General features: G+C 40.2%; 1 protein-coding gene across 2 annotated transcripts in view; it reads right to left on the minus strand.

Moving 5' to 3' along the window:
- The window catches only part of PRSS12 (serine protease 12), a 73,265-nt gene extending 57,026 nt beyond the window's left edge, over positions 1-16,239 (minus strand). The window contains 2 exon segments of one of the 2 annotated variants that reach the window (NM_001071807.2): positions 1,586-1,724; positions 15,694-16,239. In NM_001071807.2, coding sequence (NP_001065275.1) covers positions 1,586-1,724; positions 15,694-16,195 — 641 coding nt within the window. In that variant the 5' untranslated portion in view covers positions 16,196-16,239. 2 annotated transcript variants of the gene reach the window in all.
- Positions 16,240-16,638: the final 399 nt, after the last annotated feature.

Below are 16,638 nucleotides of genomic sequence, written 5' to 3' on the forward strand. Positions count from 1 at the left end.
ATGATACTATATAAGCAGCTGGATCAACTTATCTGAAGTTTGTTTGCAGAATAATAGTTTACATACTTTCATCAATCAAAAGACTAATAAACCACACAGTAGTTCACACCTCCACTATAGCGTTCTTGTTTCTTTGTATCTCACAGAAAATTTTATTCCTTTCTGATTTTCCGGGGTAATAAAAGCACAAATAGGTATGTATATAAAGGAAGACATTGACATCAGCCTACAAATTTATTACATCTCTTGCCCCTCAAAGGAAAAAGCATGAAATCATCATTCTTTGTGACCTGCCCACTTGCCAATTGTCTGTTTGCCAGACTAAGTATTCATGATAAAATCAGTAATTAACATTTCCAAGCACGATAACACTTTATAGGCTCTGGCCTTACTCCTTCGTTCATCCTGATTTATATCAACTCATCAAAATAATTAATTTTAATTTACTATAATAACCCTATTTATTGCTCTAACAGCATCAAAAATCTAAGCAAAATTTAGGCCTTCAAGCTTTGCCTTTATTCAATACTCATTCCTCAGCTTCCTAGTGGTAAGACAAGAGAAATCTGGTAAATTAAAGTTCTACTTCTTCATTTTGTGTCATCATATTACCACTCTGATTATTAATGCAAAATACTTGCAAACTGCAAACCTCTTTTTCAGTCTTTTAGACTGTATTTTTTTTATAACAAAATATTTCCATGCTTTCTAAAGATCTCTGGTGATAAAGGCCAAGAAAAAACATATGTTAAGTGCGCTTAGAAAATATAAAGGAGACACAAAAACAAAAGAATAAGAAAAACAAAAATAAAACCTGTTGTCCCAAAAAGAAGCCTTCTGCTCCTGGTGAAACTCTATGGCACAAGGAATAAAGATGCTGGGAATGATGAATTCAAAATACACTGACTTGTCGTAAAGACAGTGCCTAGGGTTACAGTGGAGCCAGTTCCCAGGCTGGCAGCTCCTCAGGACAGCAGGACACTACCAGAGCTGACAGAAGCTGCCATCTTCCACAAGACCTCCTCAGCACCAAAACCTAAGGCCTGGGACATCACCACTTCCCCATCAAGGACAAGGGCACAGGTAAACATTGCCCCTTTCACACACAAATGGAACTTGTGGGTGGATAAAAGTAGAAAGGTAAAATCAAATGACAACAACAAGTTAAGGCTGCGCTAATTAATTATTATAATTAATAATTAGAATAATTATAATTAATTCATTACAATTCTAAGAAATTATAATTTTTAGAATCAAATTCTTAGAATTTGTAAAGGCAAAACTTGCTTCAAAGGCCTCTGTATTTTGTTAAAGACAAAGACCAAAAGATGCTTTTAAATTTGCCCACTTAGTATTTGCCCATTTTCCTAGTTCAGCCCAGATAGTAATATGTGAAGTACATTTGCATGTGAGAGAATTCATTTCTTCCATTTGGGGCCCTTTCTTTATAGCTCTTTTGTGAAAAGTGAGAATGAGGAAAGTGACAGTAAGAAACAAAGATACAAGCTTTACAAAGCAATGACGGGCACCCAGCATTATTCTCAAATACTAGCAGACTGATTTGGTCAGGGATGGGTACACTCACCCCAGCTGCAGCTGGTGACAAATGACTGATGCATCAGAATCATCCCAGTGGCTGCTACAGACAGTGCCCCAAACTCCACTTGCATATACTTCCACTGTGCCTTCAAACTCATTTTTGCCGCCACGAAGTCGTACTGATCCTAAAGTGGAAAAGAATCCCAAAACCCTTTAATAGTAAATAATCATTTGAACATATTGAGCCAGTCCTGGGTTAACATGATTTTTAAACTTAAGTAGTAAGGGATCCAGGCAGAATGATTTAGCCTCCACTGTGTGTGGCATGTGTTTCTTCCTTTAAGTGAGGATTTAGCAAGCTCCTTCTTTTTTGTAATTAACATCCTGATGTCAATGCTAATTATATTTTCTTTTTTATCTAGGCAAACAGACAGTCCTATTATATTTTTTTCTTTATTCCAATATCTCCTCATCAAGAAGCAACCACTGTAATTTTCAAAGGGGGAAAAAGTGGAAGAGTATGACTAATATCAGATCTTGTATCTCAAATACTAGATTACATCACATATGAAGTTTTTATCATTTATTACCTTCCTCTTCTCATGAGGTCATCAATAAGAAACACAGAAACAAAATTAAATGTTCTGCATATGAATTAGCTGTAATTAGCTGTGTTATATCTTCCATTTGATTTGTTCATCCACTAAGGAAAAATAAAATGTGTTTTCCCCTTTTAACTTTCAGTAGTAGTCATTAAAATTCTGAAGATTATGTCCATAATCTTCATTTTGAAAATACTGCCTAATGCTAGTCTTGGAAAAATAGCCACTAGGTAGTATGTATAATTGAATGCCCCTGGAAACTCACCTCCTCTAATATACCACACCCAAAGAGCTGTCCCAAAGTCCACAATTTAAGTCATTCCTTTCAGTCTTTAAAAGAGCCAAGATTTAAATTCAAGCACCCTTAGGAAAGATAACACTTTGGTCTTATTCCTTAAGTGTGGTTCAAAGACCTACATTCCTCTTCTCATTGGGACTGGTTCCAGAGCAGGCACTGGGAGGTAGCAAGTGGGACAACTGAGCAGAGACAGAATTAACCTCAGACAACTTAAGAATTGCATAAAATTCTGTTTAAAATCACCTACAATGGCCTTTCACAGGTAAGAAAATTAAGAAATTAATTTAAAAAATCAATCCTACCCAAGAACTCTAGCATAATTTGCATATTTCAAAGTTATGTATGGCTTCATAATAACTTCCAAAAATATTAGATTCACAAAGTATCCATTCATTTCATTTGTACAGGCTTAGTCATCCACCACTATTATTTTCCACATCATCATCCTTTAAAAACGTAAGCATTTAAGAAAAACATATTATATTTCTCACAACAAAAACAAAGTCTCATTTAATTCAAACAAAAGGCAATAATAAATGGAGGTGAACATTGTACAGTACTGCCAAATCCTGACTATTCAGGAATGAACAGGGCATGGGTCATTCATATGACAAATCATCTAAAACTCATTCATATATTCTAAACTTCTTTAATTCACAGTAAGCAAGAGGAAGTCCTGCCTAGCTCAGTGAAGTATGAACTACAGAATATTTTTAAGGAAGTATTTCTGAAGAGTTCAACTGATCTTTAATGATTTTTATATCACAAAATCTCTTCTACAGAGGTCCACGTAATATTTTGCACATCACAAATGCCAGCAGTTTATTTTAGTCAAAGAATTCATTTGTTGACCTCAAGCAAACTTTATTTGAACTGATATTTAATCTATTATTTCTTTACTAATTCCTCCCCTTAATCACGAAGTTACTCAGGTCAAAAGGGCTGGAAGATAGTTCTAGTAATGAAAACAAATGAAATGTGTACTTATGCACATTAAGTGATCATAAGATTTAAAATAGTGTCTACATCAAAAAGCTATCAAGAAGAAATGATGTACACATGAATCTAAATGATTGAGGCACTTAGAGGTGAGAAGGAGAAAATCCTGAGTAAAGTATAATTATGACCATAACAATATAATAGCAATGATAGAGCTGGAAATAGTTTCCAGGTCAACTATCAGCTGCACCATCATTTTCTCTAACGCTCCAAGCACACTGTGAAAGCCTGGATTCATTTAGCAGTATCTGCTATATGGCAAGAAATGTGCAGTGCTCATCCAATTTTCCTTTAACAAATGAAGACAAATATTTGCAATTCTTAAAAGGCAATTTGCATGTCAATGACTAATGAATTCTATGTCAGATTCCACTCCAGGCACAGCCAGCCCCAACACACACCTCCCTAACAGTGTCCTCCACATGGTTTATCCTTTCCTAAGGGCCATAAAAATGTCTATTCGGAGGAAACCATCTACCTAGGACTCAGAATGAGTATTTATATCATTCTATAAAGCTCAATTCTTCTAATAATTATTTGAAACACCTTTTTTAAAAACAGCATTCAAATATGCTCTAAAAGACTAAAAGTTTGAACACACGATTCATTCTATTGCAGGAGCCAAGAGCACTTTCTCTGCCTTCTGAAGGTTCACTGACAAGAGGCATATTATTAGGATAAAAGGCATATAAATTTATTTGATCGTGGTTTTACGTGACGTGGGAGCCTTTAGAATGAGGACCCAAAGCTATAGGGGATACTGCCCATTTTTATGTTCAGGTTTAACAAAGTGTGGTCAGCCACGTAGAAATATGTTTGGACAAAATGGGTAGGATCTAATCTCAATAGACTGAGTGGGGAAACCCAGTAAGGCTTATCAGTTTAGATTTTTCTTGGCCTCTTTGAGTTTTGTTTTGTTTTTTTCTGGGTATGGAGAAGAACCCTCTCTGGAATGGGGGTCTTATGTAATCAAACAAGGTAGGTCAGATAAATTTTTAAGGCCAGTTTTTACACAGAAAGCTGGGACATGAGGGGAGTTGAGTAATATTTTTAGGTTTTATGGCTGATTGTGGAAACAAGGGGTTCTGGTGTCTATGGCCCACTTGGAAAAGAGGAATTCTAGTTTCTGCGGCTAGCCTCAGGGGAAAATGAAGGGCCAGTGACAGGAAAGTAGGAAAAGATCAAAGGAAAACTTGTTTCTGAGACTACTTCTGAGGCCTTCATTTGGGGATATCATTTTCTGAGACCCAACACTATATACATTTAAGATAAGTAGTAGTTTTCATTTGTTTTCTGGCTTTATTTTGTTATTGCTGCATTTATTCTCTTAGAAAAGCTGAGGTGGTCCAGATCTTAAAAACTAAAATTTATGGCTGGACACAGTGGCTCACGCCTGTAATCCCAGCACTTTGGGAGGCTGAGGTGGGTGGATCACCTGAGATTGAGAGTTCGAGACCAGCCTGACCAACATGGAGAAACCCCGTCTCTACTAAAAATACAAAATTGGCCAGGCATGGTAGCACATGCCTGTAATCCCAGCTACTTGGGAGGCTGAAGCAGGAGAATCACTTGAACCCGGGAGGCTGAGGTTGCGGCGAGCCGAGATCTCACCACTGCATTCCAGCCTGGGCAACAAGAGCAAAACTCCATCTCAAAAGCAAGCTAACCACAACAACAACAACAACAACAAAAACTATAACTTATTTCCTTCTACTTATGGATGAAAAAGCTACAGACCAAAGCAACTGAGCAGTTACAGAGCCATGATCAACTATCTCCTAGTTCCCTGCCCTGGTTACTGACCTTCTACCTCCAAACTTAAGCAAAGACCCTGAAATACAATAAGTACCTTTCAAAACTTCAGATATTACTTTATGCATTATACCATGTTAGAGTTCACCATCCTACTGAAAATACTGCAACTAATCCACCAAATCTTGTATGGAAATAAGCCAACTAGGAAGAGAAGCATAAAGTAGCCTGAAGTTTCTTTACACTGTGGAACAGGAGAGAAGTGGCTTTCTGGTGCTCCTATAGTTGACGCAAATCCTCCAGTAGAAGCTGATTTGTCCCACAGCTGTACAAAGTTGTAGGAGGACTATGAACGTGTGTGTGTACACATTTGCACAAATGTATAGGTACACAATTACACAATGGAGAAAGGAAAATAACCTTAGCTCAAAGAAATCCGCGAAGCCCAAAGCTAACCAAGTGAACTAATTTATATTGCTGTACCTAACAATAAAGTGATTTGCATAAATTGTAGACGAAATTCTTTGTTTGGCAAATATTGTTCAATTGTCCAATTTTTTATTATCAAGAATTGATCCCTCACCTTCCGCCCACATTCTCCTAGAGCAACCAACCATTCTTCGATACTCTAGTCAGAGTTTGTGTCCCTGGACCACACCGGAGTGTGTGTGATCCAGGGTTGCACTGTCTTAAAGTCTCTCAAGTGCCACGTGCACAGAAAATATTCTATTCTACATATTTCTATCTTTAAAATGCGTTAAGAATAATAATTTAAAGTCTCAAGCAGAGGTTTTAGGTCAATTATATTAAGCATTATAAACATGCAGACCAAACTAGTAAAGGAAGAAAGTCTGGAATTGTACCACTATGCGTGATGGCATGTCATGCAGTGGAGGCCCCAGAGTTCCTGAAATGAACGGCTACCAAAAAAGAAAAAGGTCAACTGTCTGCTGGTGTTATAACTATTTAAAGGCAAAATGTTCCAATGTACAACAATGTTCAGAATTCTACTATCTTAATTCCTTGATAAAAATGTTTAACTGTTAAACATTTACAGTAAAATAGTTTACAACTGTTTTCCTTCTAAGTACATAGGCCTCCAGTTTTATAAAGGAAAGAAAACATAAAAGGTTCATGTAACAGAAATTTGTTTGATGGACAACTTCGCTAGAAAACAGGAATTCCCCAAATAGAGGGACAGACATTCAAGAAGAGTTCTCTTTAACCATCTTATCAGTCTCAGTCAATACAGGTAAACTAGAGAACAGCCGACTGGATAAAAATTCCCTTCACAAGTCTCATTGGTTTCTGAGCTTTAAGATTTAAGACTAAGGCAAGGCACAGTGGCTCACACCTGTAATCCCAGCACTTTGGGAGGCCAAGGCAGGAGGACTGTTTGAGCCCTGGGGTTAGAGATCGGCCTAGACAACAGAGTGAGACACTGTCTTTACAAAAAAAAAAAAAATTAAAAATTAGCCGGGCTTGGTGGCCCACGTGTGTAGTCCCAGCTACTCAGGCTACTAAGGCGGAAGGATTGCTTCTACCCAGGAGTTCAAGACTGCAGTGAGCTATAATTGTGCTACTGCATTCCAGTCTAGGTGACAGAGCAAGATCCTGTCTCAAAAAACAAAAAACAAAAACAAAAGCAAAACAACCTTCCTTTCCATATTCCATATGTGAAGGAAACCTAAAAGAAATAGGAGAAAAGGAACCAAACGAGTCAACTATCTTCATTCTATATACCCAGTTTATTCCAAAATAAAGCAAATGAAAAGATATCCCTGTTCAGCCTGGATAACATAGCAAGACCCCACCTCTACAAAAAATTTTAAAATTAGCTGGGTGTGGTGGCCCGGGCCTGTAATCCCAGCTACTTGGGAGGCTGAGGCAAATGATCGCTTGAGCCCAGGCATTCAAGGTTACGATGAGCTATGACTGTGCCACTATACTCCAGCCTGAGCAACAAAGCAAGACCCTGTGGGGGGAAAAATGCACGCCTGCCTATTTAGTTAACCCCTCATTAAAATGTACTTATAAAATAGCATTCCTTAATTTAAAGAGAAAGAAAATGCAGTAAAAACAAAGACCCACCCCAATAGTGTTTTCTGAATAAAACTATTAATAAATATTTTTAAAATCTTTTTTTAAAAAATCACAGTTTGATAAAAGAGTAAAAAAAAACTTCACGTTTTCACACAAATCCTTTCTTGTCTATTATTGAACTTTACAGATGCATAAAATAATTAGTTTTAGTCATTTCTATTATTCTAGTGGAATAGAAAGAATGCATACTGGCAACATCCAGCTAGTGTTCAGATCCTTGACAAAAAGTACACTTAAAGCTGTGAGTGATACAGAAATTTCAATTTATGACCTATTCAAAAGAATAGAAAAAAACCATTACATGTTGAACAATTTGGTACACATATTTGACATTAAGTTAAATATAATACTATGTCTTATACCAAATGCAACACTATAAAAATATACTAAATGACCATTCTCTATCAATTATAAAATATATTTTAAAAATTACAGTACCTGAAAACAACTGAATTGGGGGACTCTTGGTTGAATTTTTCAAGTACAGTAGGGGATGCTAGGTTAATTTTTATGTTATTTTCTTTCTTCACCATATTCTACAGTACTAAGTTATACTATTTTCATCTATAATTATATTTACCCATTAATTAAACCTGCTATATCTTTGCTAAATAGTATATTTTATTCAAGTCATCCCAGGTCAAAATGAATCAAATCATTTTTAACATACAAGGCATTCCCCTGAACCAAGATCCAACTGAGCTATATTTGCCTCCATTAGTTCACATCTATAATTCATACTAATTGTTCATTTATTATTCATGTATACAACAACTTAAATGCTGAGAAAAAAAATCAGTTGGTATAGTTCAAAATGAGAGTGCATCCCCTAAGTTAGCAATTCTACCCATTTACAGTGTGCTGATTAGAAATTTATAAATCTTATAAATTATTCCTTAGTTTAAAACATTATATGATATCAAACAAAAAAAGATGACTCTGTCCATGGTTAAGCTATAGTAGGCTAACAATACATGCATATAACCTCAACAGAAGCTTTCACAAATTGTGTGTCCCCAGACCATCTACACATAAACAAATGGTATGGGTATTACCATTTTATTGCATAACAGTGAGTGATGAAATTGAAACCAAACAATAATCTTCTTGTCTCCCAGATCATGCACCACAGGGAAGGTAATGAAAATGCTTATTATTCTTCTGACACCTCACCCAGAAAATGGCTGTCCTCAACCAGAGGACAAAGGTGAATTTCTGATTCATCTTTATAAATGCTGCACCTAGTGTGAATGCAGTAAATGTTTAAGGAATAAATGAAACCTATCCTTACCCTGTTAGAAGAATCAGCATTACACTTTGTATCCCCTCTGCTGATCCTAATAAAAAGTACTGAGGCTAAATGTGCATGTGTGGCTTGTAGGGGGGTAAATATCATTGCTTTAGAGTTTTGCATACAATAATTTTTTTATTAATATTGTTGCACTGATTTGTAAGAAGGAGGAGGAGGGGAAGAGGAGACTGCCCTGGAAAAGGAAGATGCTAAAGGGGCAAAAATAAACATTTCTTTAGTTTCTAATGACAACAGACCAACCACGTAAACATCAGTCTAAATCAATTGTTCATATAATGCCTATTTACTATGCAGCTAAGGAGAGAGGCTTCAAAGGACTGCTTTCTTTAAAATTTAATTCAGGGGGAAAAAACCTTCAAAATTAGAATTAAATCATATAATCATGTTTACTTAATAAATGAACTAACTTCAGCATTCTCATCAATTATGGAATTATTCATTTCAGATATAAATGTGTCATAATATTTGCCTGCAAATAGCATCTTAAGACAAGGAAATATGCTTTGTCAACCAAACCAGAGTCTAAATGTTATTCATCCAGATATGACTAAAAAAAATGAATGTAACATTTTACAGCACTTTATAAATTACTTACTGTTATTTTTTAATTGCATTAAGTTTCCCAAATGTAAGGACAAGTCCCAACCATACTCCTTAGCAAACCCTTTTGGTTCTGATCAACAACTACCTTGTTTCCTCCTTGCCAGTTGAATCCCCAGATGATTCAGAGGTTAAGCTAACTAATCTATGTAATCATGGTAATTGTACATTTCTTTCCAAAGAGTGTCAGGAAGGAATATGTGATCCAGTCTGGGCAAATGAAATGTGGAAGTCTGTGGGGGAAATTCCAGAAAGGTTTCCTTGTTGTTTCAAAAGGACATTCCTGCAGAGGGGCTCTCTTCCTTCTGCAGATTGTTCTATCTCTAAGTGAAGCCTGGAATAACCACCAGCCTAAGAATAAAGGCCACGCTTCTGAAGAGGATAGAGGAGCCAAGAAAGTAGCAGAGGAACAGAAGTGTATCATGCTGGAGTCTGCCCATCACATGGACTTCTTGTAATAGGAACAATAAGCCTCCTTATTGCTTCTGTTTTCTATTCTTTGCTATCAAAACCACCCAAATTGATTCAAGACACATCCACACCCAAATTCATAATTATCATGTTTTCTTCCAAATCTTCCAAAAGCATCTTTATTTTCACAGTCATAATGTATTATATATAAATTTCATACCCTTCTTTCCCCTAAACACTATCGTAAACACTTTCCTATTTATATATATATATATATATAATATTTACAATAATTATTTTAGTATCTGCATAATATCCATCAAATGCAGGTACCTGTGAGTAGTACCTTATTACTGGATATTTCATTTTCCCTTCAGTTATAAACCAAATTACTTTTACATAGGTTATCTTATCACAGGGGGCCCCAACCCCCAGGCCATGGACCAGTACAGGTCCGTGTCCTAGGAACTGGGCTGCCCAGCAGGAGGTGAGCAGGAGGTGAGCAAGTGAAGCTTTATCTGTATTTACAGCCACTCCCCATCGCTCACATTACCACCTGAGCTCTGCCTCCTAAGCTCTGCCTCCTATCAGATCAGCAGCAGCATTAGATTCTCCTAGGAGCTCGAACTCCATTGCGAACTGTGCATGCAAGGAATCTAGGTTGCATGCTCCTTATGAGAATCTAATGCCTGATGAAACCATCCCCCAGGTGCACGGAAAAACTGCCTTCCATAGAACTGGTCCCTGGTGCCAAAAAGGTTGGGGACTGGTGTCTTAACACATAGGCGCACACATGCGTGTGCATGCATGCACACATGCACACACACACACACACACATGACAGTGACCACATAAGTAAATATACACCCCTGGACAATAGCTCATAAAAGGCAATAGTAACGGGATATCTTATTGTCTTCTCTAAAAAAACAAAAAATTCACACTAGTTAAGAAATCAGATAATGCCCCCAAATCTAAGTATTTGACATCTGCCTTAGTCTGAAAAGCAGATTGAGCTCAATATTTAAAATCAACCAGGAAATGTATCAAATCTGTTATTGCTAATAAATGTTTTTCAGCACCTGCTACATAGAACCAAGATGTAGCACTTAAAAGTGGCGGGGGACAGCTTTCAGCTAACTTTTTAATTAACATTCACTACAAACAACAGATGGAATTCAATGAGTACAGCCTGTAAACAATAGTACTTGGTCCACATGTCCTCTATCTCTATTTCAATCAAGAGATTTTGGGTGGGTAGGTGCACATGAACAGAGGAGCATGACAAGACAAAAAGTCAGATCTCTTGACTCATCCTCTCCTCCAGAATCTCAATGATTAAAACTTTCTCATTTATTTAATGTTTTACCTCTCAATCATCAGCCACCTATGGTTGGCTTGTAAAAAAGGGAGGCTCTCAGCACAGTGTCAAGCAAGTTGCCCCATCTGCTATGCCAACCACAGACTAGAAAAGTGACTGCCCCTCCTAGGCAGGAAACACTAAGTTATTGCAATCTATCATGTTTTGTTGTGTCTCCCTCCGTTGCCCAGAATGGGGTGCAGTGTCATGACTATAGCTCACTGCAGCCTCTATCTCCTGGCCTCAAGTGATCCCTTGCCCCAGCCTCCTAAAGTGCTGCGATTTCAGGCATGAGCCACCATGCTGGGTCACAAGCTATTGTTGGGGGAAATCAGTTGCCTGTTAATTCTTCCTGTAGAAATGCAAAAATAACCTAGCTCACATTCAATTAATAACCATATTCTGGGCAGCCATGGTAGCTCATGCCTGTAATTCCAGTACTCTGGGAGGCCAAGGCGGGAGAATCACTTGAGCCCAGGAGTTGGAGACCAGCCTGGGCAACATGGCAAAACTCCATCTCTACAAACAATACAAAAAATAATAATAATAAATTAGCTGGACTGTAGTCCCAGCTACTTCAGAGGCCAAGGTGGGAGAATTGCTTGATCCTGAGAGGCAGAGGTTGCAGTGAGCTGAGATGGCACAAATGCATTTTGTCTCAAAAAATAAAAATAAAATAACCATATTCCAGTGAACTAGGTTATTACTATCTTACACTGGTCAAAGGAAAAACCAGAAGTGTCATTTCTAAAATCACACAAAAAGTTACCATTGGCATGCCCTACACCTGCTCCTAAAGCCTAACAGGGTTAAGTCACAGAATGGTGGGCTCAGTTAGTCTATATCACCACCTACCACTATACATTTTAGGTGGGTTCTAATGCCCTTCCATGTGTTCTGCCTGACTGTGACAGAGTTTTCAGCATCTAAATCACTTTGACTGCTCAATAGAAATGCATGTTCCATTCCTGATCCAGAACTGAGAATTACTCAGAGCCTGGGCTACAGTTTAGGAATCTGCATTTTAACAAGTCCCAAGGTGTTTCTAAATGCTCATAATGAGACCAGCTCCCTGGGCTGATTCAGTGTATTCCCATAGCCAGAATGTTTTTTTTTTGTTTTTTTGTTTTTTGTTTTGAGACAGTTTCGCTCTTGTTGCCCAGGCTGGAGTGCAATAGCGTGATTTCAGCTCACTACAACCTCTGCCTCCCAGGTTCAAGCGATGCTCCTGCTTCAGCCTCCCAAGTAGCTGGGATTACATGCATGCGCCACCATGCCTGGCTAATTTTGTATTTTTAGGAGAGACAGGGGTTTCTCCACGTTGGTCAGCCTGGTCTCGAACTCCCGACTTCAGGTGATCCACCTGCCTCAGCCTCCCAAAGTGCTAGGATTACAAGCAACAGCTACCACGCCCAGCCCTAGAATGATTCTTTAGTATTAGTTTGCAAGTTTCATAAAACCAGGGCCCAGGTATCATGTTTCCTGCTCTCTGACATCTGAGCCACTGGAACATCCACGCCCAGCCCTGTCTCACCTGAGGTCCCCACCCTGCCCCTTCAACTTGGCTTCAATCAACTCTTCACCATGGAGACACCAACTTCCTCATTTTTCTCAATGCAACGAAATATGTGACTCTGGCCAGCAGTGTATTTTTTAAAGGAGGGATCACATTACTGTAAATTGTTATTTTCTTTTGCCCTGGATTTCTGTAAAGAAAAAAATATGTCGGGCATGGTAGCTCTTGCCTGTAATCCCAGCACTTTGGGAGGCTGAGGCAGGAGAATCGTTTGAACCCAGGAGGCAGAGGTTGCAGTGCACTGAGATTGCGCCACTGTGCTCCAGCCCGGGTGACAGAGAGAGACCCTGTCTCAAAAAAAAAACAAAAAAAAACAAAAAAAAACAAAGAAAAAGATACCAGATATCTTTTAAGTATAAGAGACTGTAAATCATGTGCATCAAGCCAAACATAATTCCCTTTCTTCCTGTTAGACTAGTCCATAAACTACAAAATGAGGATTACTACACAACGCAGATATTTCTACATGTGTATATATAAGTAAAGAAATACAGCAAAATCAGCTGTGAAGTAAAAATACACATATCTAACCCTATTTTCTCCTACACTCCTCATAATATGTCTTCACATATTTTCATCAGTAAAATGCAGGAACTCACTCAGAAGGTTGCTACAAGAATGAAATGAGGCCGGGAGCGGTGGCTCACACCTGTAATCCCAGCACTTTGGAAGGCAGAGGCAGGTGGATGGCCTGAGGTCAGGAATTCAAGACCAGCCTGGCCAACATGGTGAAACCCCATCTCTACTAAAAATACAAAAATTAGCCGGGCATGGTGGCAGGTGCCTGTAATCCCAGTTACTCAAGAGGCTGAGGCAGGAGAATCGCTTGAACCAGGGAGGCGGAGGTTGCAGTGAGCTGAGATTGCACCACTGCACTCCAGCCTGGGTGACAGAGGAAGACCCTTGTCAAAAAATAAATAAATAAATAAAAATAAAAGAATGAAATGAGAAAATGCACATAAAATGTTTAGTCCAGCATCCAACACAGAATGAATGCACAGTAAGTCCTAGCAAATATGATCAGGCCAGGTTGTTTTGCGTACATGCTCAGCGCTGCAAAGGTCTTTTAAATTAATTTACTCAAAACTTGCTTTTCTCCTGATGAGGAAACCAAAGCTCTAAGAGTTAAGAGTCAAGAGTCTTACCCAACAGTGCACAGCTACTGGCAGAGCCAAAACAGACACCAGTGTTTTCTAAAGCAGAATTCAATATTCTTTTCACCACTCCATGATACTTTTGTTCATACCCCTAATTGAAATGTAGGACCAAGAGAGCCGTAACGTTCAGAATATGCCAGTCATCTCAAAGCTATAGGTTATGCCCAAGCAGACCGGAGAAGTAAATGATAGAATGAGATTGAGTCTGTGAAAGTAATTCATTATTACACAGTTGATCGTTTTCCTATTTTTTTGTGGTGGTGGGAAGGGCATTTATCTCCCATCTTGAGTGGTTTCTTTTGTTTCTCTTTTGTTCAATCACTTTACTCCAGGAAGTACAAATAACTATTATGCAGTATTTGGGATTTTGTCTGGTGAGAGTTAGCTAGGAACATAAAGGCATTCAAAAGATTTACATTTCTAGTCAACTGAAGAAGGTGAGGTGGCAGGAAATCCAAGGACAAGTTACTCTCCATGTCTGAAACATAAGGCTGAAAGAGTTATGTCAGAAAGAGAGCAACAGATCACTATCATTTTTTAACTTTAAATTACTTTTCTTGATTCTGTGCTTATGTACTTAAAGAGAAGTTGTATATTCTCTCCTACACATTCATTCTCTAATAATTCTCCGCTCTTATCTATTTATAAAACTAAGAATAATATGAAGATGAAAAAAGTCAATGTTTGCTAAACCTAAGATTTTACTATAATCTCTTATGGTGAATAACGAGACAATGCTAGCACTCTTTGTTTGACATCACCTCAAATTTTTTATAGCTACATTGGCATTCTGTTCATGAAACACAAGTAAAGCGATGACTTCATTCCCGAGGATAAAGGATAATTGATCTTAACCTTCCTATCACTTTTCCTTAACTCAAAGCACTAATGCAATTGAAGGTACTGATAAATAAAATTTCTCCAGGAAATGAATGACATTGTGACAGATAACCTCCAAGTTACCTCCAAAAAGTACAAAGTACAATATGATTCAGAATCTCAATTCAGGAAACCCTTGCCCCATAGTGTGAATGGAAAGCTGCCAAAAATATTTTGTTGAAAAGAAATTCAAATTTTGAGGATATTTTTTCTTCCTCAGTTTTTAAACAAACAAAAAAAAAAACCTAATTTCAACAAAATCCCAACAATTCAAAATGAAGCAATGTTCAAAGCTGGATTATTCATTTACATTAAATTTATTAGTGTGATGCTTTTATTACCACAAACCTAAAACATTTTGCCACCTTTATCTCCTGATGTTACCAACTAATTCTGATAAAACATATAAAGCTAAGTAATGGCTCTGGAAAACTGTGTATGACTATATCAAGTTGCTACTTCACCAAGATAGTAGTATTCCCATCTCTTTTCCCTTTCTTTTTTTCCAGTCACTGATGATACTTACCACACTGAGCTGGAGTATGTGAATATGGCTGATTTTGGCCACATAATTTTGCCATACTTTTTAAAACAGAGGTCAACAGCTAAATTAAGGCAAAATTTTACCACATTTTTAAAAATCGGAGTCTAAAGAATGGAGGGAAGGTTATTGATTGCCACGTTAATGTAACATTTCCCTTTCCAGAACAAGTAATTATGCCTCTTTAATGTAAATATGGTAACCCACTCAACGTAAGCTAATCTAGAGAACAGACGCCCAAAGCACACTGTCACCCAATACAGGAGCGCACACACACACACAGTGGCCAGAGGACAGAGCAGATTCAGAAACCCGAAGCTCAGCACCTTGCATAGAACTGTCACCCCTGACAACCTTCACACAAGCACACCTGGCTGGCTTAGATTTGCAGCACCAGTATACCTTACTGGTAACCCAGCTGCAGCCCACCATCACAGCCCGCAAACGCAAGCCCACAACCCCACACAACCCGTCACTTTTTCCAAGAGACCTGTACGCCGACCCCCAAGCCTCACTGGCTCCGAGCCCGTCCGGAGTTTCCGCGGCCGCCCCGAGGCCACTAACCGTGTCTGCAGTCGCAGTAGCCCCAGTCCACCTTGCCACGGGCGTCTCCGTAGAAACACCAGGGTCTGCCCGCGCCGTCGGGGCTCCGACAAAAGTTGTGGCGCTGTCCTCGCAGCTGAGCCCAGCTCGCTGGGGGCGACCGCTCCAGGAAGGGTGGCACCTCCGCCCACCGCAGACACGGGGCGCCGAAGTCCGTCACGCTGACCCATGGCTCGCCGGCGGGGCAGCCCCAGGGGTGCGGCCGGGGCGTGTGCCCGGCCTGGAGGGCGTGCGGGCGCTGGGCAGGGAGCGCCCGCGGGGGGCGCGGGAAGCGCGGGAGAGGCGGCGGCGGACGCGTCCTCGGGGGCCGCTGCTGGGTGGGAAGGTAATAGGGGTAGTGCGGTCCCGGAGGGGGCGAATGGCGGTGGCTGTGGTGGAGGGAATCATTGAGGACAGAATCAAAACCGACCACTTCGGGGAGCGCCCCTAACATCAGGGCCAGCACGAAGCGGGCGAGCGTCATGGTGCCAGCGCTGCGGGGTCTGGTCCATGCTCCCCAGCTTCTCGGGCTTGGAGCGGAGAAGAGGAGGGGGCGGGGGCGGGGCTGCCGCGTCCCTGGAATCCCTCAGCCCCCTCCCGCCCCCGCACGCGGACCGCCCTCGCCTCCCCAACCTTGCCTCCCGCCGCTGGTGCCCTGCCGCGCCTCGGCTCCTGTCCCCTGGCGGCGGCCGCGGGTGGGGAAATCTGGCGCTCAGCCGAGCCCCGGCCGGCGGAGAGGACCGGAAAAGAGAAGGCGCGGACGCAGCGGGGAGCGGTTGGGCCTGAGCCCCAGGTAGCGGCGCAGGCACGAGCCCGGGAACTCTGCCCCCTGGGGGCGGGCGCCGGCCGCGCAAGCTGCTCCGGACCTACGCTCGGCCCCTGCCAGGCCCACCGCAGTCCGCCCGCACGGCGCTGCCAGCTGCTGGG

This window comes from Pan troglodytes, chromosome 3, assembly GCF_028858775.2.
Source record: "Pan troglodytes isolate AG18354 chromosome 3, NHGRI_mPanTro3-v2.0_pri, whole genome shotgun sequence".
Taxonomy (NCBI): domain Eukaryota; kingdom Metazoa; phylum Chordata; class Mammalia; order Primates; family Hominidae; genus Pan; species Pan troglodytes.